At 45.3% G+C, this 24,467-nt stretch overlaps 1 protein-coding gene across 1 annotated transcript in view; it reads right to left on the bottom strand.

Annotated features, from left to right (window-relative positions):
• Nucleotides 1-456: 456 nt before the first annotated feature.
• Nucleotides 457-24,467, bottom strand: part of Kiaa2012 (KIAA2012 ortholog) — a 111,579-nt gene continuing 87,568 nt past the window's right edge. Inside the window, exons 15-24 of the mRNA XM_013015155.1 lie at nt 20,660-20,715; nt 20,217-20,439; nt 20,013-20,137; nt 10,212-10,377; nt 9,396-9,510; nt 6,510-6,847; nt 2,414-2,613; nt 1,723-1,895; nt 1,050-1,286; nt 457-467 (exon numbers count right to left, since the gene is read on the bottom strand). Coding sequence (XP_012870609.1) covers nt 457-467; nt 1,050-1,286; nt 1,723-1,895; nt 2,414-2,613; nt 6,510-6,847; nt 9,396-9,510; nt 10,212-10,377; nt 20,013-20,137; nt 20,217-20,439; nt 20,660-20,715 — 1,644 coding nt within the window. The remainder of the gene's footprint in view (nt 468-1,049; nt 1,287-1,722; nt 1,896-2,413; nt 2,614-6,509; nt 6,848-9,395; nt 9,511-10,211; nt 10,378-20,012; nt 20,138-20,216; nt 20,440-20,659; nt 20,716-24,467) is intronic.

The raw sequence follows: 24,467 nt of genomic DNA, 5'->3' as shown, positions 1-24,467 counted from the left end.
GTAGGAACTGGAAATAAGAATAAACCCATGGTCTGGAAATGTTTTGTGTCCACTTCAAGCCACTGGCTTCCTTATGGAGTTCTCGGTTGAAATGAAATTGTTTCTCCAAAGCAGCTTTTTGCCTAAGGAGACAACCCCGCCCCCCCCAGGTGCAAGAATAAGTACCCTAGAAATCTTGTAAGTTGGTAGAGCTTTGCATCTGAATAATCATCTGATGGGCTGGGTTTTAGATAATATTCTGCATGTTTAGTAACTATATAAAGTTTAGGGTATCCTGAGCATCTTCTTAGAAAAGCAAAAAGGAAGACATAATTTACAATTGTTAAACTGGTACTATAAGAGTACCTGTGCTGAGCTGGGCTCTGGTGGCTCATCGTTTAATCGTAGCTACTCAGGAATCTGAGACCTGAGCATTTTGATTCAAAGATAGACTGGGCAGGAAAGTCTTATCTCCAACTAGTCAAAATCTGTAAATAGAGCTATGGCTCAAGTGGTCAAGGGCCAACCTTGAGCAAAAAACTTTAAGGGACAGCACTCTGGCTTTGAGTTCAAGCCCAGAAAAGTACCTGGGCTGGTTATCACACAGTGAAGATGAAACCAAGTCAGTTAGCATTGTTTTAATCCTTGGATTCTGAAATGAAGTTGAATATGGTTCAGTCCTTTGCTGTGTGTGTTTGTTCATGGCGTTCCTGTACTTTGGTTAGGACTCAGGGCCTAGACACTCCCTGAGCTTTTTTGCTTAAGGCTAGCACTATACTGCTTGAGCCACAACTTCACGCATAGCAGTTCAGTGTTTTATTGGAGATAAGAGTCTCAGGGCCTTCTGTTCCTGGGCTGGCTTCAAAATTTGATCCTCATCTCAGCCTCCTGAGTAACTAGGATTAAATAAATAGGTGTGAGCCACCTCTCAGGACACTCCTACTTAAGTATTGAGGAAGACAGTGGGTTCAAAATCAGGGTCAACACTTCCCTTAGCATTACTTTCTTTGGGAGGTCTCCTTTTCTTTTGAGGTTCTGAACAAACGCTTCCCCCACCCCCTCATGGGTACCTTTGCCTAATATCCAGTACCTGGCTTTCTCCTGAGCTTGTTTCATCACTTCCTCCAGAGCCAGCTTTGCTTCCTCTTCCTTTTGCCTTCTCTCCTCAGCCTCTAGCAGAGCCTTCTCTTCTGCTTCCTGTTTCCGCAACTGGTATTCCAGGCGTTCCTCTTCAGCCATTTCCATCAGATGTTTCTGTTCGTCTGCTAACTGCATTTCCAATTCCTTCTGCCTCTGCTTCTCTGCCGCTACAGAATAGAAAGGGGAGTGTGATTAGAGGGTGTGTTAATGGGCCACTTTGGAAATGTGTGGTTCCCAGGGACTCAGAAATTCTGCTTTATCACAGGTTGCCAGATCCTCTGTAGGGGATTTTCAGTCCCTGAAGGTGTCCTGAAGCCATTCAGGAGTAAGAATTTAGGAGGCAACAGCTGAGCTAAAAGGGAAAAGGGATTACTGAGTTGGCAGTGGGACCCTAGAGTCATTACCACAAGTTCTTTTTCTTCCTATTTTAGGTTACAGCAATTCACCATAGTCACATGTAATAATCACTTTGAAAAAAAAATCAGCTTATACATTTAGAGTGCTTCATTCACGAATGCCTAGGATAGATACAAATGTACACCCACAGTTAAATATTTCTGCCTCAGACAAGGTGCACACGAAGAACTCCGAAGAATCCCTTACCAGCCTTCTCAGCTTGCTCCTGCTGCTTTTTTTGTTGCATTTCTTGCAGCTTCCTCCGAAACTCCTCTTGCTGTTGCCGGGCCCTCTCCTGGGCCGCTTGCAACTGGAGCCATTGCTTTCTCTCCTCTTCCTGCTGCTGCTTCTGTGCTTCTTCCAGTCTCTGTTTCTGCAGGCTGAGAAAAAAAGAGGCCGGGAAATGACAAAAAGCCCTAGACAAGCCTACAGGTAGTGTGAGTGCTCCCCAGGAGGGCTTCAGTAGCTTCCAGGCCAGCATCCAGCTGCTCATCATAAAAGGTTTTTCCAGTGGAAGCCAGGATTGAAATACTGGGAGGTCAGAACCATAAACCTAAGAGTTCCAGTACACAGCTCCCCTCAAATTCTCAGAGCTTCACTTTCCATTACAAAACAGAATTTGAAACTCCTGCCTCAAGGTTGTAGAGATTAGAGTCAAAACCTGTGGAAGGACCTAAAGCAAAGCAGACCGCTGCAGAACATCTAAGAATGTTTGTTGTTCTGAATCTCAAAGCCTTTCCTAGATGACCTATCAGCAACTATCTTGAGTATCTTCCCAGGTCTGGAGTGGGTCTTATCTCTGGTCTAGGCTGTTCATAGATTCCCCTGGGGAAGGTGAATAAGCCCTGGAGGGAGATCAGTCCCCAGCCTTTTCCAGTCTGCTGCTTAACAGACTTACCGGATCTCTTCTGCTCGTTTCTGCTGCTCCAGCTCCAGCTCCTCTTTCATCTTCTCTGCTCTCTCCATCTGCTCCTGCTGTAGCTTTCTTACCTCTTCTTGCTCCCTTCTCTTCCTTTCCACCTTCAGCCGCCTCAACTCAGCCCTCTCTGCTCGAAGTCTGTTCCTGGAAACCTTTTCCTGCTCCTTAGCTACAAGGGCCTAAGAGCAGAATGTTTTTAGTGGGAGGAAGCTGTAAAACAGTCTTGTCTCTCTTTTTTTTTTTTGTCGGTCGTGGGGCTTGACCTCTGGGCCTGGGAGCTGTCCCTCAGCTCTTCAGCTCAAGGCGAGCGCTCTACCACTTGAGCTACAGCGCCACTTCTGGTTTTCTGGTGGTTTATTGGTGATAGGAGTCTCAAGGTCTCTCCTGCCTGGGCTGGCTTTGAACCGCGATCCTCAGATCTCAGCCTCCTGAGTAGCTAGGATTACAGGCGTGAGCCACCAGCACCCGACAGTCTTGTCTCTTTTAAGGGGGGGGGGCAATCTTAGCTAATTAGATTATCTGATCACTCTATTAATCTAATTATTTAACATAATTAGATAACCGAATCCACTTGGGTGACAAACTATTGTCACTACTTGCCTGGACAGTGGGGTCCTGCTGACTTGGACTCAGGTCTCACATGCTTTGGGATTTAGAGAAGCCAACTTAATTTCCCTGATACTGTTTTCCTCCCAGAGCTATTACCTGGGTTCACTGAAATAATGAAGGTGACAAATAGTGTTCAAACTAGGCTGTGGTGGCTCACACCTGTAATCCTAGCTACTGAGACTGAGATCTGAGGATTATAGTTTGAAGCCAGCTTAGGCAGGAAAGTCCATGAGACTCTTATTTCCAATTAATTACAAGAAAACCAGAAATGGAGCTGTAGATCAAAGTGGTAGAGCACTAGCCTTGAGCAGAAAAGCTAAGGGACAGTGCCCAGACCAAGCTCCATGACTGGAAAACAAATATATTGGAGGTTCCACAGTTGAACCCTAGCTATCTTTGAAATTATCCAAGGCAAAAAAAGGGGGGGAGGTAGGGACAGTGCTCCTCCCAGACCAATTAAATAAATATCTTTAAGTGGAGGACTGCCTTAAAAAAAAAAAAAAGCCAGGTGCCTGTGGCTCACTCCTGTAATCATAACTACTCATGAGGCTAAGATCTGAGGATTGCAGTTCAAAGCCAGCCTGGGCTGTGAGACTTTTTATCTCCAATAAACCATCAGAAAACCGGAAATGGTGCTGTGGGCCAAGGCTTGAATTGAAGAGCTGAGGGACAGTGCCAGGCCCAGAGTTCAAGCCCCATGACAGACAGGGGAAAAAAAAGCTTCTAACTTGAAGCCAGGGCTAGAAACTACTGTGACCAAAGCAGGACCATTTTTCAGAGGCAATCTTAGGTATGGAGGGGTCAGATTCACATTTTAATTCTAGCAACCCACCATTTTTTTTTCACTGACATCATGTTGTAGCTTTCTTTGTAATGCTTCCTCCTCACTGATAAGTCTCTAAGGAGAGACTTGAGAGGTAACTTTTTCCCTGGGACTCTACCCCAGCCCAGATAGAAATTTCAAGCTTTTAAGCTTTTGTAGAAGCAGCAGGGTACTGTGGAGTGACAATAAATTTAAGAAATTCTGATGATCTAGCAGACACAAAGTACCAACCATTAAAATTTCCATCAGTTGTGCAAAATTCTGTAATCTGGATAGTAGAGAGGGTTTGCAGACTATAAAGGAAAAAGCTTCCTGAAATCTCTTCTGGAAAATGCTGTACTATAAAATAAGCAGTCAATACTTTAGAATAGTGATAAGAACTTTGAATTTGAAATTTGTTGTTGGCTCAACCACTCAATAGTTTGTGTAATATCTGTCTAAGCTTTTAACTCGGCTTTAATTTCCAGGTTTGTAAGCTGAAGCTTGTTATAATAGACTAACAAATGTGGTTTGAAAGGTTGAATGAGATTTAGCTTCATATACTAAATGTAGATATAACTTACAGGATTTTAACTATAGCTGTGTGTGTGTTTGTAGTATGTAAATATACTTTTGGGGGGCTGGGAAAATGGCTCAGTGGTAGAGTGCTTGCCTCACATGCATGAGGCCCTGAATTCAATTGCTCAACACCACATAAGCAGAAAAAACCAGAAGTGGTGCTGTGGCTCAAGTTGTAGAGTGACAGCCTTGAGCTGAAGAGCTAAGGGAGAGCGCCCAGGCCCAGAGTTCAGTCCCTAGGACCAAACAAAAATATAAAAAATAGGGCTGGGAAGGTGGCTCAGTGGTAGAGCGCTTGCCTTGCATGCATGAGGCCCTGGGTTCGGTTCATCAGCACCACATAAGCAAAAAAGAAAAAAGCTGGAAGTGGCGCTGTGGTTCAAGTGGTAGAGCGCTAGCCTTGAGCTGAAGATCTGAGGGCCAGCACCCAGGCCCAGAGTTCAGGCACCACGACTGGACCCCCCCCCCAAAAAAAAGACATAAAAATATATATAAAAATAAAATAAAATATACTTTTTGGGTATAAGCCCTCCAATACAGTTCAGCTCATGCATCTCCCTGGGCTGTGTCAAGTCCTCTCTAGAAATGGTCTATCAGTATAGCATTCTTTTTGGTTAATTGCAGAGAATTTCTAGAGTAATTTCCCTTATACCTGCTTTTTTTTGTTTGTTGTTGTTCCTTCTATTTAAATCTCCACATTGCTCATAAAACAAATCAACTTTTACATAAAACACTTTTTTTTTCCCCGATCCAGAACTCGGCTTGGGTGCTGTCCCTAAGCTCCTTTTTTCTCAAGGCTAGCACTCTACCACCATTTGAGCTACAGCACTACGTCTGTCTTCTTCTGTGATAAATTGGAGATGAGATAGTCTCACAGACTTTCCTGCCCAGGCTGGCTTTGAACTGAGATCCTCAGATCTCAGCCTCCTGAGTAGCTAGGATTACAGGCGTGGGCCATCATTCCCAGCATATAAAACTTTTTTTTTTTTTTTTGCCAGTCCTGGGGCTTGGACTCAAGGCCTGGGCACTGTCCTCCTTTTGTTCAGGCTAGCACTCTATCACTTTGAGCCACAGCACCACTTTTGGCTTTTTGTTTGTTTGTTTATGTGGTACTAAGGAATCGAACTCAGGGCCTCATGATGCTAGACAACCACTCTACCACTAAGTTGCATTCCCAGCCCACATAAAACACTTTCTTTTTGTTTTGTTTCGTTTTTTTTGTCAGTGGTAGGGACTGAACTCTTGGCCTGGGCGCTGCCCCTCAGCTCTTCAGCTCAAGGCTTGAGCCCTACCACTTGAGCCACGGTGCTACTTCCTGCTTTTTCTGCTTATGAGGTGCTTGAGGAATCGAACCCAGGACCTCATGCATGGGAGGCAAGCACTCTCCCACTAAGCCAACTTCTCACTCCCTCACATAAAACACTTTCTTTCTTTTTTTGGGGGGAGGGTCCAGTCATGGGGCCTGAACTCTAGGCCTGGGCACTGTCCCTCAGCTCTTCAGCTCAAGGCTAGTGCTCTACCACTTGAGCCACAGCGCCACTTCCGACTTTTTTCTTTTTGCTTATGTGGTGCTGAGGAATCAAACCCAGGGCCTCTGGCATGCAAGGCATGCGCTCTACCACTGAGCCACCTTCCCAGCCCACATAAAACACTTTCTAAAGCAGATGTATGTGCATGAACTGCCTTTGCTTTAACTGTACCAACAGAAAAGCAGATTCCAAAAGGGGAAATTTCTATAGCTTTTGGGAGGCCAGGAAATGAGCTCTAGGCTAAGTCAATGTTATGTGATTGTTTCTGATGGCCAGTGTCCATGAGGTCCACCCCTGTCTGATGAGACCTGTACCTGGCAAAAATGGCTGTGGTACCTACCTCAGTTCTTTGGGAGGGGTTGGTACTGCCCATTAGTTTTGGGTCTAGCAGAATGCCCTTTTCTTTGAGCTTATCTGGCTTCTCTATAGGGTCTGAAGCCACCAAAGTAGAACAAATCAGATTGTTATACAGTGGAGTTCTTTTAGAACTTCTTTTAGCATTTTAGATAAGGACCAAACTCCCTTGAACCAAGATGAGAGACAATGTTGCCCCTACCTTTGACAGGTCTTCAGGGCTTTTCTCTTCTTCATATTCCATGTTGTTAGTAACAGTCACAGGCTGAGTGGATGAGGATCTTCTGTCTATAGAAACTTGTGTCTCCTGGACATCATACTGTGGAGAAGACCAACGGTCTGCTTCTATAATAGAGTGTGAACGGATGAAGCGTCTCTCAGGGGTGCCCTTGGCTTCTCTGAGTGGGCCCCCAGGTCCACTCAGCTCTGCTGATAACGCCACATTCCTTTTCTTTTGTGTCCTTTGCCTTTTGGCTCCAGGTTTTTTCCCTTTGGGAATTGCCTCTAGTTTCTTGGCAGCCTTAGAGTTCTTTGGTTTTTCTGGGAAAACAATTGGGGGCAGAGGTATAAATGAATTAGGAAATAGGATCTTTCCTCATCCTTTTAGTCACTTTTTTGTCTTCCACAGGAAGAAGGTGCAAATTCCGGAGCCCTAGCTCTAGAACCTGAGTCTGTTGTGACAACATTTTGAGAATAGTACTAAGACTATCTATTGAGACACTACTTTATTCCTATTTGAATCAACTATCATTCAGCAGTATTGCTATTCAAAAAGTATTTCTGGGCTTAGGGATGTAGTTTAATGGGAGAGCATGTGCTCAGTAGCATGTGGAGACCCTTGGTTTAATCTTACCCTGACCACTAGTAGGGTGGTACTCTTTTTCCAGGCATACCTGGAAGCCCTGCCCTGAGCATTTGACTTGCAGACTTGCAGCTCTGATGAGGTTCACTACCCTGCAGACTTCCTCAGTTCTTTTTTTTTTTAATTTAATTTTGTTGTAAAGGTGATATACAGAAGGGTTACAGTAACATAAATAAGGTAAGGAGTACATTTCTTGTCAAACTTGTTATTCCCTCCCTTGTTTTTCTCCCACTAACCACCCCCTTTCCCCACCCCACGACTCCTCTCCTCCCTGCCCCCAGTTCTTTTTTTAAGGGTATAACATTTGTTTTTCTTAGCTTGGCCAATGTCATGAGCTACACAAATGTAAACTTAGCAAGAGTTTAATAATAAAAACCAAGAATAGATACCCAGGAGGTGTGTCCTATGTTGTCCTTCCAACAGCAAGGATGGGCATAAGTTTTTGTTTTTTTGCCAATCCTGGGGCTTGACCTCAGGGCATGGGCACTGTTCCTAAGCTTCTTTTGCTTGAGGCTAGCACTCTACCACTTGACTCACAGTGCCAGTTCTGGCTTTTTCTGTTTATGTGATACTGAGGAATTGAACCCAGGCTTCATGCATGCTAGACAAGCACTCTACCACTAAGCCACATTCCCAGCCCCTCTTCCTAGCTTTCCAAGGAAGCAAACATGCACAAAATTGTAGAGGATTTTTTCAACTCAGCTCTGAAAAACAGAAAAATAACTATATATTCTATACCATCCCTTTTCATAAGGGTAGAACAGGAAATAAACAGGCAAGTGAACATTGCAATACAAACCAGCCATGACAGTTTTGGGTGTAAAGCTAGACTCCAAAGTACAGTAGATCTGGAAGGATGTGCCCTTTAGTATGGCCTCTGTGGTGAGTTCAGCTACATCCTCTGACAATTCCCCCAAACTGGGTCTTGACCAACCACATTTATTTCCCTCATAATTGTGACATCTGATGAGCATCTGATTGTCACCTCTGATGTCTCTACCTCCTCTATGTCTCCAAATAATGTGTCATCACTGAACCTGAGCACATCTTCCAACTAGAACTGAACCCAGTACTCCAATTGTGTTTTGTGGGCTAAATGCCTGGAAGCAGAAGTATTTCAGAGTTGGGTCTGACTTTGAAATATTTACATATACATAATGAGCTATTTGGGAGAATCAAGGCCCAGGAAATTTGTTTATGCTTCCTTTATATACTCCTGATACACATAGCCTGAAGGTTAATTTATACAGTATTTTCAGTGTGCCTGAATTTTGACAAACTTGTAACATGAGTTCAGGTGTGGAATTCACTTGTGGTATTTTTTGCTGTTCAAACAGTTTCAGATTTGGGGATATTGTGGATTTTGGATTTCATATTAGGGATCTCAATCTGTAGTTATAAATTGTTGGAGGCTGAAGATAGTGTGACAGGGAATCAATGCTTTCCTATTGACTGAATGCATTTCTTTACTACCTGTTTGACATGTCAGTTGTTCATGCTTTCTCAGCCCAGCTGCTACATGAATAGGATGGCAACACCCTCTTCCCAAGGGCTTCATGAGTTCACACATTCAGACCTCCTAATGCTATGGCTATGTAGTTTTGGAGTATGTTATTATTTAGACCCCCAAACCTGCGCAGTAAGACACTGCCTTAACGTGGAAGTTGAGGAGACTAGACAGATAGCTTGTCCCCCAGAAGGTGTGCTAATTCTTGATACTGCCTCCTAGCCCTGACAGGAGCCTTCTGGGTGGTTCTCTTGGTTTTGCTCTCATTCTCTTTGGGAGTACTAGGGTGGGAACTCAGAGTCTTGCCTTTGCTTGGTAGATGCTTTACCACTGAGCCATGCCTTCAATCCCTTGTTGGTTGTAAGGTTTGAAGTCAGGGCCTGGGCATTGTCCCTGAACCTTTGTGCTCAAGGCTAGCACTCTACCACTGTGAGCCACAACCCCACTTCCTAGTTTTCTGGTGGTTAGTTGGAGATAAGATTCTCATGGACTTTCCTGCCTGGGCTGGCTTTGAACTGCAAACCTCAGATCTCAACCTCCTGAGTAGCTAGATTACAATTATAAGCCACTGGCAACTAGTTTTTTTTTTTTTTTAACGCGAAGTTTTGGTTTTTGTCTAGGCCAGCCTGGACTGCAGTCCTCCTGTTTGAACTCCTATTCTCATGTAGCTGGGATGACAGGTATGAGCCACCATGCCCAACTTGAAAACACTCTCTTACCCACAGCTACCTTTGTTGCCCTGGAGACCTTTTCTTCTATCTCTCTGTTGGATGCTTTGTTCTTCTCTGTCTTGATTCTTTTTTTCTCCTTGGCCTTGTTGATCAACTCCCTCTCCTAAAGGTGGGAAATTAAGGAAAAGGGACTATAACATGTAGAAAAAAACCTGCAAAAACCTATCAAAGAAAGATTCTGTTGAATAAGGTGACAGAGACTTAGAATGGGATGTGTTTGGGGTGTGGATGAAGCAGTAGAATGAGTTTCAGAGAATCTGGAGGTAGTTAGGAGAGTCAAAGGCCAAGCCTTCTATTTTAAATGGCTAGGGAGTAATATCATAGGAGAAAAGAGAAAGAAAACACACCCACTTCCTTTTTTTGATGCTAAATCACAGACTACTGAGCTGGATCAAAGTGAAGCAGTTTTCACCTTTGGTAGGTTGGTCCAACTGTTTTTTTTTTTTTTTTTTTATCAAAACCAGCTTTATTCTCTTCTGCATCATTGCTAACTTGTAGGAAGTCTCAGGGAAGTGACCACAGCCATAGTTGTCTTCACCTTTCCCCAGGGCTGTGAGAGCATGGTGGGGCCATAGTCACCCACTCAGTACTTGTAGAAATTGAAAGTGGTCTCTATCTTTTAGGAGGATGCAGTACAATGCTGAGGTGCAGGGCTTGGTGAGCAGACCACAGCTAGACTTCCACAACCACCTGCCCCTTCGTCAGGTGCTCCAGTAGAGTGAGCAACTTAAACACCGATGCATAGTAACCCCAGCAGGATCTATGTGGAGCTTCTGGATCAAGCCACTGAATGTGTGCACTTACAGGACTGATGGTACCTGGTGCCTGCTGGTTGAACAATCGTGGTACAGTCTTCCCTTCTCTTACTCTTGGAAGAAGAACTGTGTCCATAATGCCCAACTTCTCTGGTGGCTCAAGTCCAGGTTCTGGCAGTCCTCTGTGTATATGGTGTCCACCATTGTCTCTGCCCCTTTTAAGACAGCAAAGAGCAAAGTGTGGGTAGAGGGAAGAGAGCAAGTGACCAGATGTCCACTTCATATGTTCTCTGCTGAACCCTTGTGTTTGACAAATGTAACTTCTTTTCTTTTCACATCCCAGGGTCAGCAAGAGTATAGAGTGCTCTTTACTTTTTTTTTTTTGGTCGGTTGTGGGGCTTGAACTCTGGGCCTGGGCGCTGTCCCTCAGCTCTTCAGCTCAAGGTTAGCACTCTACCACTTGAGCCACAGCGCCATTTCCAGTTTCTGCTGTTTAATTCGAGATAAGAGTCTCATGGACTTTCCTGCCTGAGCTGGCTTTGAACTGTGATCCTCAGATCTCAGCTTCCTGAGTAGCTAAGATTACAGGCGCAAGCATTTTGTTCCCAGCTTGCACTTTACTTTTTTTTTTTGGTCCAGTCGTGGGGCCTGAACTCTGGGTCTGGGCGCTGTCCCTCAGCTCTTCAGCTGTAGACTAGCCCTCTGCCACTTGAGCCTCAGCCCCACTTCCGGCTTTTTCTTTTTATGTGGTGCTGAAGAATTGAACCCAGGGCCTCATGCATGCAAGGCAAGCACTCTACCACTGAGCCACCTTCCGAGCCTTCTAACAATAACTTTTTAAAGAATAAAACTCAAGGGATTGGGAAGGTAGCTCAGTGGTAAAGTGTTTGCCATGCATGTATGAGGCCCTGGGTTCGATTCTTCAGCACCACATAAACAGAAAAAGCCAGAAGTGGCGCTGTGGCTCAAGTGGTAGAGTGCTAGCCTTGAGCTGAAGAGCTGAGGGACAACACCCAGACCCAGAGTTGATAACTGACCAAAAAAAAGAAAAAAGTCATTATTAGCATGCATTAATAAAATAATTGACTATGAAAATGGAGCTGATTCCATACATGTGTCTAGTGTTCTTTGTTATTTATTTATTTATTTAGTCAGTTGTGGGACTAGAACTCTGGGCTTGGACACTGTCCCTCAGCATTTCAGCTCAAGGCAAGCGCTCTACCACTTTAGCCACAGCACCACTTCCAGTTTTCTAACCTCCATCCTCAGATCTCAGCCTCTTGAGTAGCTAGAATTACAGGCGTGAGCCACTGGTGCCCTGCGTGTCTAGTGTTCTTTGAACAAATGCATTCCGTCAACATCCTAGTTTTGTTCTTGTTCAGATTCAGCCACTACTGTGGCAGTTTTGTATGAAGAGCCGTCACTGACTTGTTCCCTATGGGTAGAGAGAGTGGATGAGTCTTGGAATAGCAGCAGAGATACTATTCGCTGTGGTGTACAAGGCTTGGTTCAGCGAATTTTCTCCTTTTTGCTAAGTCAGGATATTTATTGTGCTGTGCTAGCACAGGGCCTTGCTGTGGAGATTTGAGAAATACATCTTGAATGAGGTAAATGGAATTTCCTCTAAGTATATGAGTCTTTAAATCATTTAGTGTCACTTTATAAAAACTCACAGAAGTCTCCTTTAGTATTTAGTGCTAGGAGAGGCTGGGAAGGTGGCTCAGTGGTAGAGCGCTTGCCTTGCATGCTTGAGGCCCTGGGTTCGATTCCTCAGCACCACATAAGCAAAAAGAAAAAAAGCCGGAAGTGGCGCTGTGGCTCAAGTGGTAGAGCTCTAGCCTTGAGCTGAAGAGCTGACGGACAGCGCCCAGGCCCAGAGTCCAGGCCCCACGACCGGACCCAAAAAAAAAAAAATTAGTGTTAGAAAAACCTTTTTTCCCTGAGGAGCAGGTATGCTGTAAATAATTACCATGGACCTGGTCAAATCACCTTTTTCTCTCTCATTTATATTTAGAAATTTCTGTATCAAAGTTTATATTTGGTCACAATAACTGTAATGACTTGGGGGATATTTTTTTTTGTGAAAATACTGTACAGAGGGGTTACAATTACATGGGCAAGATAATGAGTACATTTCTTATCAAGCATTGTAGCCTCCTCCTTTGTTTCCCCTTCCCATTTGGGGGATATTTGTTAAGCCTCCAGATGAAAAAAGTTCTTCAGCGATTTTGTCTTTTTGGATGGCAGGTAGTACTGTTCAAATATGTAGCAGGAAAAGATAAGGCATAAAAACGTAAAAATGGGGCTGAGAATGTGGCTTAATGATAGAGTACTTGCCTAGCATGTATGAAGCCCTGGGTTTGATTCCTCAGTACCACATAAACAGAAAAAGCCAGAGGTGGTGCTGTGGCTCAAATGGTAGAGGGCTAGCTAGCCTTGAGCAAAAGAAGCTCAGGGACGGTATCCAGGCCCTGAGTTCAAGCTCCAGGACTGGCAAAAAGAAAAAAAAAGTAAAAGTAGAATTCCTTCAGTTATTTAAACACCTTTCTCTGTTTATTGCTGGTAAACACAAAACATTTTTGACCCAGGAGGAGAGCTGTTACACCCTTGGGCAGGTGGAGCTGGTTCTTCTTACCCAGCTTCACAGTGGTCATGACAGGCTATAGTTCAGATGGAGGCTCCGGAGCCATGACCACCCCAGCTGCCATGAACAAGGACTCTGCTCAAATGACTGGAGTGTCTGGCTGAGCTACTGGACAACGAGCTGACAGCAAGCACGCAGGGAGTACGCAGGAGGTGCTTAATTTATGTCACACTTGTACTGGTGTTACAGTCATATGGCTTCACCCAGAGCTTCATCCAGCATCTTGGTAGATTTCAGATACATAGACAAATGGAAAAGGCTGCTTTCATGGCAGCTTTTAGACTTTACTCGCTACCCATATGACTAACGTGTGTTCTTCCCCAGGAATCTGTTTCTTTTAATTTTAGCTATGAGCCCAGACCACTCAGAAGAAAATGGAAACTAAGGGCTGGGAAGGTGGCTCAGTGGTAGAGCGTTTGCCTTGTATACATGAAGCCCTGGGTTCGATTCCTCAGCACTACATAAGCAGGAAAAAAAAAGGCCAGAAGTGGCGCTGTGGCTCAAGTGGTAGAGCACTCACCTTGAGCTGAAGAGCTGAGGGACAGTGCTCAGGCCCAGAGTTCAGGCCCTACAACTGGACCCCCAAAAAAAACAAAGAAAAAGAAAAAGAAAACAGACACCAAATTAATTGAAAGTAAAGAAAAAATACAAAAATGCAGACAAGTTGGGTACCAGTGGCTCAAGCCTGTAATTCTAGCTACTCAAGAGACTGAGATGGAAGTTCAAAGCCAGGCTGGGCAGGAAAGTCCCTGAGATTCTTATCTCTAATTAACCAATAGAAAACTGTAAGTGGTTCTGTGGCTGAAGTGTTAGAGTGCTCGCCTTGAGCTGAAGAGCTCAGGGACAGTGCCTAGGGCCAGAGGTCCAGCCCCATGACCACCACCACCAACAACAACAAAAAAGTAGAAAAATCTATGTCACCATAATTTTGAACACTTACCTGTTTTTTACAGTGTCTGCCAAGGGGTCCTGGATGGACTCAGCCTGGGAAGTACTAAGAGGCTGAAAGGTCACACTCATTGTCTCTGGGTCTGCGGAAACAAACAGCATCTTCCATCAGCAAAGCACATAAGCAGCTGTCCTGGGGAGATTTCAGACGTGCTGAAGTGTCTATCTGGTGAGTAGTCCACTGTGCATAAGATGCCCTAGGAAATAAGAAAATGCTACAAAAGCCAGTGTTGGCACAGGCACCTGAGTAATATTAAAGTTACTATGAAAACATTGTTTTGAGGGCTGGGAAGGTGGCTCAGTGGTAGAGCGCTTGCCTTGCATGCATAAGGCCCTGGGTTCCATTCCTCAGCACCACATAAGCAGAAAAAGCCGGAAGTGGTTCTGTGTCTTTAGTGGTCTAGCGCTAGTCTTGAGCTGAAGAGCTGAGGGTCAATGCCCAGAAAGAAAATAATGCGAAAGAAGAAACAACCTTTTTGTTACAAGTTAGTTAGTGCATTATTGTTCATAATGAAAATTTAGAAAGAGCTTAACAAAAAAGATTTGGGAAGTAATTTATGATATATTACTTCGATGTTAAAAATTATGCTTAAAAAGAGAAATATGCAGTGTGGAAAGTATAATGACAAAATAGATTAAAGAAAAGTGTATTAGAACTCAATTAAGTCTCAATGGATAAAGATCAGAAGAGAAGCCGGTTACTGGTTGCTAATAACTCTAAACCTAGTGATTCAGGAGTCTGTGATATGAGGATTGTGATTTGAAGCCAACCCAGGCAGGAAAGTCTGTGAGACTCTCATCTCAAGGACCACTCAGAAAAAGCTGGAAGTAATGCTGTGGTTTAAGTGGTAGAGTGCTAGCTTTGAACAAAAGATGCTCGAGGATAAGCACCAGGCCCGGAGTTAAAGCCCCAAGAGTAGACCAAAAAAAAAAGAATGTTGGCTTGTGATATGGCTCACTGGTATGGGCTCGAACCTAGCACTACCAACACGCAAAACTGAAATGTCATCCTATGACGAGACGTTATGTATGCCATATAGCAGCTGTAATGCTACAGTTAATCTATTTTTCAGTGTTCAGTCAGTCATGCCTTGCTCCCCCCACTCCCCATATCCAGGGCCTCTTGACAAGTTGGCAAAGGTTACTTTTGCCATTCCCAGACATTCAGGGTGGCATTCACTCCAGGTATGGAAGGGGAACAAGATGTACAATGTGGTTAAGAAAACTGTAAGTCTGGGAAGGTGGCTCAGTGGTAGAGCGCTTACCTTGCATGCCTGAGGCCCTGGGTTCGATTCCTCAGTACCACATAAGCAAAAAAGAAAAAAGTGGCGCTGTGGTTCAAGTGGTAGAGCGCTAGCCTTGAGCTGAAGAGCTGAGGGACAGCACCCAGGCCCAGAGTTCCGGCCCCATGACCGGACCAAAAAAACAAAACAAAACAAAAAAACAGCAACAACAAAAAAAACTAAGTCTGTTTAGGGCTGTAGGGAGTTTATTTTACTTTAGATAATATGTAACATTAACAGAGAAGAGGATCTGGGTATCTCCATGAAAAGGAGAATTTGGGATGGTTTCTTGTTTTTCTTTTGTCAGTCATAGGGCTTGAACTCAGGGCTTGGGACTGTCTCTGAGCTTTTTTGATCAAGGCTAGTGCTCCACCACTTTGATCCACAGTGCCGCTTCCTGTTTTCTGGGGGTTAATTGGAAATGAGAATCTCATGGACTTTTCTGCCTGAGTTGGCTTTGAACTGGGGTTATCAGATCTCAGCCTCCTGAGTAACTAGGATTACAGGCGTGAGCCACCAGCACCTGGCCAGGGTTTCTTACTTTAACCTTTCACACTCAGGAAACAACAACAAAAACAACTTAAAGACTTTTCATTTCTCTTCACAGTTACTTGAAACTTGAGTGTGAGACAAATACGACCAGCAGGGGGAGCCTTTGTATTGACCAATAGCTGAAATTCTACATTGGTGTAATTTCACCATTTTGATTAGAATTGGGGTGTGCACTAGAACAGGGTTAGGATTACAGGCCTGAGCCACTGACACCCGTCTAGGGTTATTTCTTTTAATCAAACAACCCATTCTTAGGCAGTATTAGAACAAACTAAGACAGAACTTTGAATAACAATTTATAGTCATAAAAAATTAAATATGCAGCATATAAGAAAAATACTGGGGCTGGGAAGGTGGCTCAGTAATAGAGTGCTTGCCTTGCATGCATGGCCCTAGGTTCGATTCCTCAGCACCACATAAGCAGAAAATGCTTATGGCGCTGAGGCTTAAGTGGTAGGGTGCTAGCCTTGAGCTGAAGAGCTGAGGGACAGCACCCAGGCCCAGAGTTCAGGCCCCACGACCAGAAAAAAAAAAGAAAAAGAAAAATACTGTGTAATCATTACTTATGGGATTGAACAAATTGTCACATTTGATTTACATTTCTTCTTCTTTTTTTTTTTTTTGGTCGGTTGTGGGGCTTGAACTCTGGGCCTGGGCGCTGTCCCTGCACTCTCCAGCTCAAGGTGAGCACTCTACCACTTGAGCCACAGTGTCACTTCCATTTTCTAGTGGTTTATTGGAGATCAGAGTTTCACAGGGAAGGTGGCTCAGTGGTAGAGCCCTTGCCTTGCATGCCTGAGGCTCTGGGTTCGATTCCTCAGCACCACATAAGCAAAAAGAAAAAAGCCAGAAGTGGCCAGAAGTGGCACTGTGGCTCAAGTGGTAGAGCGCTAGCCTTGAGCTGAAGAGCTGAGGGACAGCACCCAGGCCCAGACCCCCCCCCTCCAAAAAAAGAGTCTCACGGACTTTCCTGCCTGGGCTGGCTTTGAACCATGATCCTCAGATCTCAGCCTCCTGAGTAGCTTCAATTACAGGCATGAGCCACCAGCACCAGGCTCTGTGAGACAATTATCTCCAATAAACCACTAGAAAACTGAAAGTGGCACAGTGGCTCAAGTGGTAGAGCACTAGCCTTGAGCTGAAGAGCACAGGGACAGCGCCCAAGCCTAGAGTTCAAGCCCCACGAATGACCCAAAAAAAAAAATTGTAGCACTTTGGTCATTTCACACAGTACTATGGCTTTTTTTTTTGGTCGTGGGGCTTGAACTTTGGGTCTGGGCACTGTCCTTGCACTCTTTAGCTCAAGGAGAGTGCTCTACCGCTTGAGCCACAGCACCACTTCTGGCTTTCTGTGGTTTTATTGGAGATAAGAGTCTCATGGGACTTTCCTGCCCAGGCTGGCTTTGAACTGTGATCCTCAGATCTCAACCTCTTGAGTAGCTAGGATTACAGGCATGAGCCACCGGTGCCCTGCCAGTACTATGGCTTTTGTACTCTCCTAAGTTCATCTGCTAGAAACTTAATTTCCAATGCAGTGTTGCCAGGTGAAGCCGAATGTAAGGATTATGAGAGTAGTTTGTACTCTATCCTTCTACATATAAGGATCCAAGATTTGTTCTCTCTTTCCCTTCTACCATGTGAAGAAGCAGGAAGAAGATACACATCAGATGCCAGCATCTTGATCTTGGGCTTTCCAGACTTCAGAACTATGAGAACAAATTCTTGTTCTTTATAAGTTACCCAGTATCAGGGATTCTGTTGTAGTAGAACAAAACAGATTAAGACACACACTCTTACTTCCTTCATTCCATCTGCAGAGGTTTTCTTTTTTAATCAGTCTTCATACATATTTTTACATTTAAATGTACTATGAAGTGCATTGGTACATTTTGTGTTGCTTATACAAAGTACGTGAGACTGGGATACTTATAAAGGAAACAGGTCGTGGCTGGGAAGGTGGCTCAGTGGTAGAGCGCTTGTCTTGCATGCATGAGGCCCTGGGTTCGGTTCCTCAGCACCACATAAGCAAAAAGAAAAAATCTGGAACTGGTGCTGTGGCTCAAGTGGTAGAGCGCTAGCCTTAAGCTGAAGAGCTGAGGGACAGCTCCCAGGCCCAGAGTTCAAGCCCCATGACTGGACCCAAAAAAAGAAAAGAAAAGAAAGGAAACAGGTCTATCTTAATATCTCGTTCCAAAATCCAAGCCTATTGTATTGGCAAGTGCTCAGCTTCTGGAGAGAGCCTCAGTGCAAAAAAGCAAGCAGGCACTTGTGGAAGAGAGAGCAGGATCATATGGCAGGGGAGAAAGCCAGCTATAACCTGCTATTGTGATAACTAGCCCACTTTTGAGGGGACTTCCTGAATCCTCTCATGAGAGTTCCATCCCCGTTTTTTCATTTCTTCTTCCTTTCCTTCTTCCTTTCTTCCTTTTCTTCCTTCCCTCCCTCCCTCCCTTCCTTTCTTTCTTTCTTTCTCTCTCTTTCTTTCCCTCCCTTCCTCCCTTCCTTGCTTTCTTTCTTTTTCTTTCTCTCTCTCTTCTTTCTTTCCTCCTTCCTTCTCCATCTTTCCTTTTTTGTGTCCTGAGGCTTGAATTTAAGGCCTGACCTTTTGTACTCTACCATTTGAACCACAGCTCTACTTCTGGATTTTTTTTTTTTGGTAGTTTATAGAGATAAAGAGTCTTGCAGACTTTCTTGCTCAGGCCAAGTGAAGTGCGGAACCCTGCTTCTGATCTCACACTCTACCACTGAGCCCCAGCTCGAAGTCTCCCCTTGAACCTCTAGGTATGAGTTATATAAGCAGCTTTTCAAATATTAGGCCATCTTTGAATTCCTGTGATAAATCTAACTTGGTCATGATGTAATTTTTTTAAGTGGAAGCTTAAGGATTTGATTAATGTTCTATTTAGTTTTGCATGTTTGATTGTGAGATTAGTCTATAATTTTTCCTTTTTTTAACAAAATACGAGGGGCTGGGAAGGTGGCTCAGTGGTAGAGCGCTTACCTTGCATGCATGAGGCCCTGGGTTCGATTCCTCAGCACCACATAAGCAAAAAGAAAAAAGCTGGAAGTGGCTCTGTGGCTCAAGTGGTGGAACGCTAGCTAGCCTTGAGCTGAAGAGCTGAGGGACTGCCCAGACCCAGAGTTCAGGCCCCACGACCAGACCCAAAAAACGAAAAAACCCCGAAAAACCAAAATATGATTCTTGTCTCTGATTTCTGTTTTCTTCTTTCTTTCTTTCGACAGATTTAGGTTACATGTTAGAAACATATTGTCTTTTTTTTCTGGTGAAGATACTTTATTTCTCATAAAAATATAATTGTACAATGCTCTTCAGGAAAATAAAAATTCTTCAATGCCCCAAATACCATGTGGCTTAATCGTTGTTGTCCTTTCGAGAACTAAAGAGGTAATGATATTACGCAGCTGATTTGTGAAATACAGCACTTATGTTTTATAAGTTTTATTTGCCTTTAACTAGAGGTTAAGTGCAGTTTAAACCTATACTTTCTGTAATTAGCCAAATCAAATCTATCATAATTCAAAGCTGATAGGATAAAATAAAACGCTAACTGGTGATGCTGAGTTTAGTCAATTAGTTGGCAAACAGTGAAAGTTGTGATTTAGACAGAAGAGAGAGATTTCTGACTTCACCTGGGCCCGACGCCCTGGCCCAGCCTGGGGGGGCTGCACTCCCTGCTGGTCCATGCTGGGGAGCCGATGCTGAAATTCTGGCAGGTCTCTGGGATGCACACCATACCTCCCCACTTCTCTGCCTTTCTCTATGGGACGGGATGGGGGCTGTGCTCAGTGGGGGTCAGCCCCAGTGGACAAGCAGGGGCACCCCCTCACATGCCCTGCACAGAGAGAGGAAGGGAGAAGCGGGGAGGGGAAGGAGGGAGGAAAGGAAGAAGGGGAAGGGTGAAGGGGGAGGCAGGGCCCATGGCTTCGATCAAAGGGAGCACATGCTTCCAGGCTGCCAAAGTGCGCGGCCAGCACCGTTCCCACGGCAATCGGAACTCCTTTTTCAAGCCCAGGAGAGTCTCTTGGTCTGATCAGGTCCAAAATACCAAGTGGAAAAAGTCAAATAAATCATGCACCAGGCACAGGGACCACCAGATAGGGGCTCCTCGACGCTCACTTTGGAATGTTTGCTTTGAAAGGACTCGGGGCTGTCAAAGAGGACTAAATCCAGCACAGAGGAACAAGAACAGACCACAGTTGACCAGTGGACAATCCGAAGCGGCGTCCTTGAGCACGGTCAGCCATCTCCATTCTGTCTCCAGCACGGCCAGGAATTGCTGGCGGCATCTGCCTTGCCGGTCTTGCCGAGCCTGCTGGTGCTCTGCTGAGATTTGCTCTGCTCTTCTGCAGTGGCAGGGCCTTGATCTCAGAAGGGATTTTTCCTTGGTCCATGGCCACGCACCACTGTTCGTACATGTCCAGCTCCTCTCGGAGGGCACTTACGGCCCGCTCTCGGCTGGACACCAGCTCCTCCAGGTACTGGTATCTGAGCTTCTTCCGGGCAGGCATGCCCGGGCACTCTGCCGGCTCCTCTCCAGTTGGGCTTTCAGGTCAATTTTGGCTAGCTTCCGGCCCGCTGGCCTGGCTTCTTCACTTTGCTACCTACCACCTTGCTGTCGTCCATGGCCACGGGCCTCCGCCCGCCCGGGCGCCGCAGAAGACGAGATGAGGTCCGCTGCTCCTCCCTGGCTCGCCACCTCCGCTGTCCTCCGGCCCGGAGGCTGCCTCCAGACCGGCGAAGCGGACGCTGGGGGCCGCGAACGCCCCGCGATGGGGCCGCTGCCTCCGCAGCTCGCCCCATGGTGGCCTCAGGGTCCACATTGTCTTTTCTGTAGCATGAAAAAACAATTCAGAATCAAGGGTAACAGCTGTGTTGTTCCAGAGACTTTCTTGGGGTTTCCACAATAGGCTGAGGGGGAGTGAGTATGTTCTTGAGATGTTCCACTCCCTGGCCCCATTCTCTCCCATTATGGAGAACTCTGCCATCTTTTCTGGAAGGAAAAACAAAGCATTGCCGAGGTGTAGGTCATGTCAGAGCTAACAACTTGCAGAATCTTTAGAACTGCCAGTGGGCAGCAGGGACTTTGGCCTGGTGCCACAGGAGCCTGGCCGGAAGCAAGGAGCTTGTGGCTGCTGCTCCTTTCAGGCTCCAAGTTCTGTGGGCAGCTCCTTCTGCCCCTGAGCGTGGACTTCCTGCCTTGCCACAGTTTTAGAAGCTTTTTACTTGCACAGGTAGGACAGGCATTGTCCTCTTTCCTTCCGAGGCTGTAACTTCCAAGAATCATCCCCAAGGAAAGGCCTTTAAAACAGAACCAGACAGAACTGGATACCCACAAAGACTGGGCAGATACTTTGGTTACTTTGGTTTTAATAATCAAAATAATTATTGATTTGTGTGCCATATTTTCTTTCATTCATAATATAATTTCCAAGTTGGGTGCTCGTGGCTCAAGCCTGTAATCCTAGCTACTCAGGAGGTCTGAGATCCGAGAGCAGGAAAGTCTGTGAGACTCTTTTTTTTTTTCATTGATCATTAATTTTTAATGAGGAGTAATTCAATATAATGTGCTTTTCAACTAAACTGCTTTTTAAAAATATCCGTGAGACTCTTATCTCCAGAAAACTAGAGATGGTGCTGTGGCTTAAAGTAGTAGAATGCTAGCTTTGAGCAAAAATCACCCAGACCCAGTGTTCAAGCCCTATGAACAACAACAACAACAAAAAAAGGAAAAGACAAAAAGAATTTTATGCATTGGCCCTTTTGTGTATTTGATCTTCTTATAAAATAACCACTATTTTCAAATCTCAAAACTTCCTTATATTATCTTATATTTGCTTGAACCAATGAAAATGAAACTAAAATGAAAATGAAATGAAAACTAATGAAAAAAATTTCCAGGGATTCTGAACGAACTCCAAGATTCATATTCAGACTAGCTTGATAAAAATACTGCCATAATTTTGACGTGACTTCTGAACTTTGTTGTGATTTCCTAATCAGAACACATAGATGTCAACTCAACATAACTTCTCAGGAGTTGTAGAACCCTGGGTCCCAGAGTTATAGTGAAGGGTTAAAGTACTTGAGGCAGTGACCACTTGTTGCTTGTTTAAACCTAAGATCAGCAAATTCTGTTTAGCAGAGCAACACGTGGTGGTCCAAACACCTGGTTGGTTGAGTGCCTTTATAAGCCCTGCAAATGTTTAGCTCAGGGCTCTCCTCCTAGGCTCCGCTGTGTTGGAGTGTAGGACGAGGCCCAAGCCGTAGCCCGTCTAAATAAAACCTTAAAACAGTAAAGTCTGACTCTTGGTGGTCTTCTTGGTGGGAGTCCTGCGACCTGGGCATAACATACTAGTGGGGGCTCGCCCGGGATCCCTCCAAAGACTCCCGAGACCTCAGACTGACAAAGGTAAAACAGTGCTGTCTTTGTTAGTTTGTCTTGTCCTGTCGTTGTCTGTTTGTACTTTCATTTTCCTTTGTGAGGACGGCCGCTCCGATTCGTATTGTGTAAAGGGTTGTCGAAGTGGACGCACTTGCACGACAACCCTGGAGGAACTGGGAGACGTCCCAGATCCTCTTGTGTGTGTGTGTGGGGGGGTCCTTGGAACCCTGTCGTGTGAATTGTGGGGCGGAGGTCCTTGGAACCCCGCCATGAGAATTGTGGGGCGTGGGTCGGTTTGGTGTTGTGCCGGAACTGACCAAGCGGCCCTCCTAACTGAGGCCCAACTTGCCCACTGTGGGTCCGCTCCTTCTGCTGTGGGGGCGTGGGTTGGTGTGGAACCCCGCCGTGACAGGAGTCAGCGGACCAATTTGGGAGATCTCCACTTCATAACTGTCAGGCCTGCGTGTGTTTTGTTTGTACTGTTTGTTTTTTTGGACTGTACTGACGGGACTGGAAACCACGGGCACCACTCCATCTAGCCCCTAGACTTACAAAAAGAAACTAAGAAAGAGGAAAAGAAATTGTAACCCCGGTTTTTCAGGGGGATAACTTGGAAGAAGAAATGTTTCCTCCCCCCTACTCCCCTTCCCAGGTTTCTTTTGCAGAACCTGAGAATGATCAAGAGGAGGAGGGAGCTATAGAACCAGCAGCCAAACCCTCGGCACCTGCCCTTAAACTTTCTGAGGGACCAGTCACTTGCCGATGCCGTGGGATCAACCCCCCTTCTAATGCAGCTGTTTTTCCCTTATGCGTCGTAGGTCCTGTGGATGCGGATGGTCAACAGCAACTCCAATATTGGCCATTTTATACCAATGATCTATATAATTGGCGCACCCAAAATGCCCCCTTTTCTGAGAAACCCCAGGATTTAATTCGTTTGCTTGAAACTATTCTCTTTACTCATCAGCCCACTTGGGATGATTGCAGTCAGCTTTTACAGGTCGTTTTTACCACCGAAGAGAGAGATCGTATCCAAGAGGTGGCCCAGAAACATCCCTGGCCCCATCACGGATCCTGCCTAGATCGCTGCCTATTTTCCTGAGATGGTTGAAGGTAGGGAGCGACTCCTCATCTATCACCAGGCTCTGTTGGAAGGTCTCAAGGCGGCGGCTCGCCAACCTACTAATATGGCCAAAGTTTATGATGTTAGACAGGGAGGAAGTGAAAATCTGGCAGCATATCTTGAGTGGCTCATGGAAGCTTTTAGTCAACATACCCTGTATGATCTTGAGACCCAGGAGTCGGCTCAGATGATTATGTTTGCCTATATAAATCAAGCTGCACCAGACATAAAGCAAAAGTTGCAGGCTCTAGACAGATTTGGTGAAAAGTCTATTAGGGATCTAGTAGCCGTGGCAGAAAAGGTTTACAATAAGAGAGAGACAGAGGAACAAAGACAGGAAAGGAAGGACAGAGAACGTGAAATTGAGTGTAAAAAGAGAGACCGGGCTAAGGAAAAGAGGCTAGACTTGTTGGACTCGCCACTATCGCATGCTGAGCATACCTGGTTCACAGACGGCAGCAGTTTTATTCGAGATGGAAAAAGGTACGCGGGTGCAGCAGTCACCATGGACACTGAGATAGTGTGGGCAGAAGCACTCCCCCAGGGAACGTCTGCACAAAGAGCAGAACTAGTGGCACTAATAAAAGCCCTTACAAATGGGAAAAGGAAGAGACTAAACATTTACACAGACAGTCGGCATGCTTTTGCCACCGTGCATATCCATGGAGCCATTTACCAAGAGAGGGGGCTGCTGACAGCTGAGGGAAAGACTATTAAAAACAAACAAGAGGGGGCTGGGAAGGCGGCTCAGTGGTAGAGCGCTTGCCTTGCATGCATGAGGCCCTGGGTTCAATTCCTCAGCACCACGTAAGCAAAAAAGAAAAAAGCTGGAAGTGGCGCTGTGGCTCAAGTGGTAGAGCACTAGCCTTGAGCTGAAGAGCTGAGGGACAGTGCCCAGGCCCAGAGTTCAGGCCACACGACCGGACCCAAAAAAACAAAAAAGAAATTTTAAGCCTCATCTGGGCCTTATGGGAACCAGCAAATGATTGCCATTATGCACTGCCCTGGCCATCAAAAGGTAAATAACTTGGCCAATCAGGCAGCTAAGGAGGCGGCCCTCCAGCCCAGAGCGAAAGTACTGACTCCAGTAGACCCAGGGCCACAAGCTTTGCCTCCTGAGCCTCAGTACTCCCAAGAAGACTTGGCGTGGATCAAGAAAATTCCCATGGCCTATAAACCCCCGGACAGAAAAGGAAATAAAGACTGGTGGAAAACTGGTGAGGGGAAACTTATCTTGCCACAAAGATTGGACAAGGGGATTCTTTTTTTTTTTTATTGTAAAGATACTATACAGAGGGTTACAGTTACATGAGTGAGGTAATGAGTACACTTCCTCTTGAACATTGTTAGC

This window comes from Dipodomys ordii, unplaced genomic scaffold (assembly GCF_000151885.1).
Source record: "Dipodomys ordii isolate 6190 unplaced genomic scaffold, Dord_2.0 Scaffold1, whole genome shotgun sequence".
Classification (NCBI taxonomy): Eukaryota; Metazoa; Chordata; class Mammalia; order Rodentia; family Heteromyidae; genus Dipodomys; species Dipodomys ordii.
This window is presented reverse-complemented; position numbering and strand designations above follow the sequence as displayed.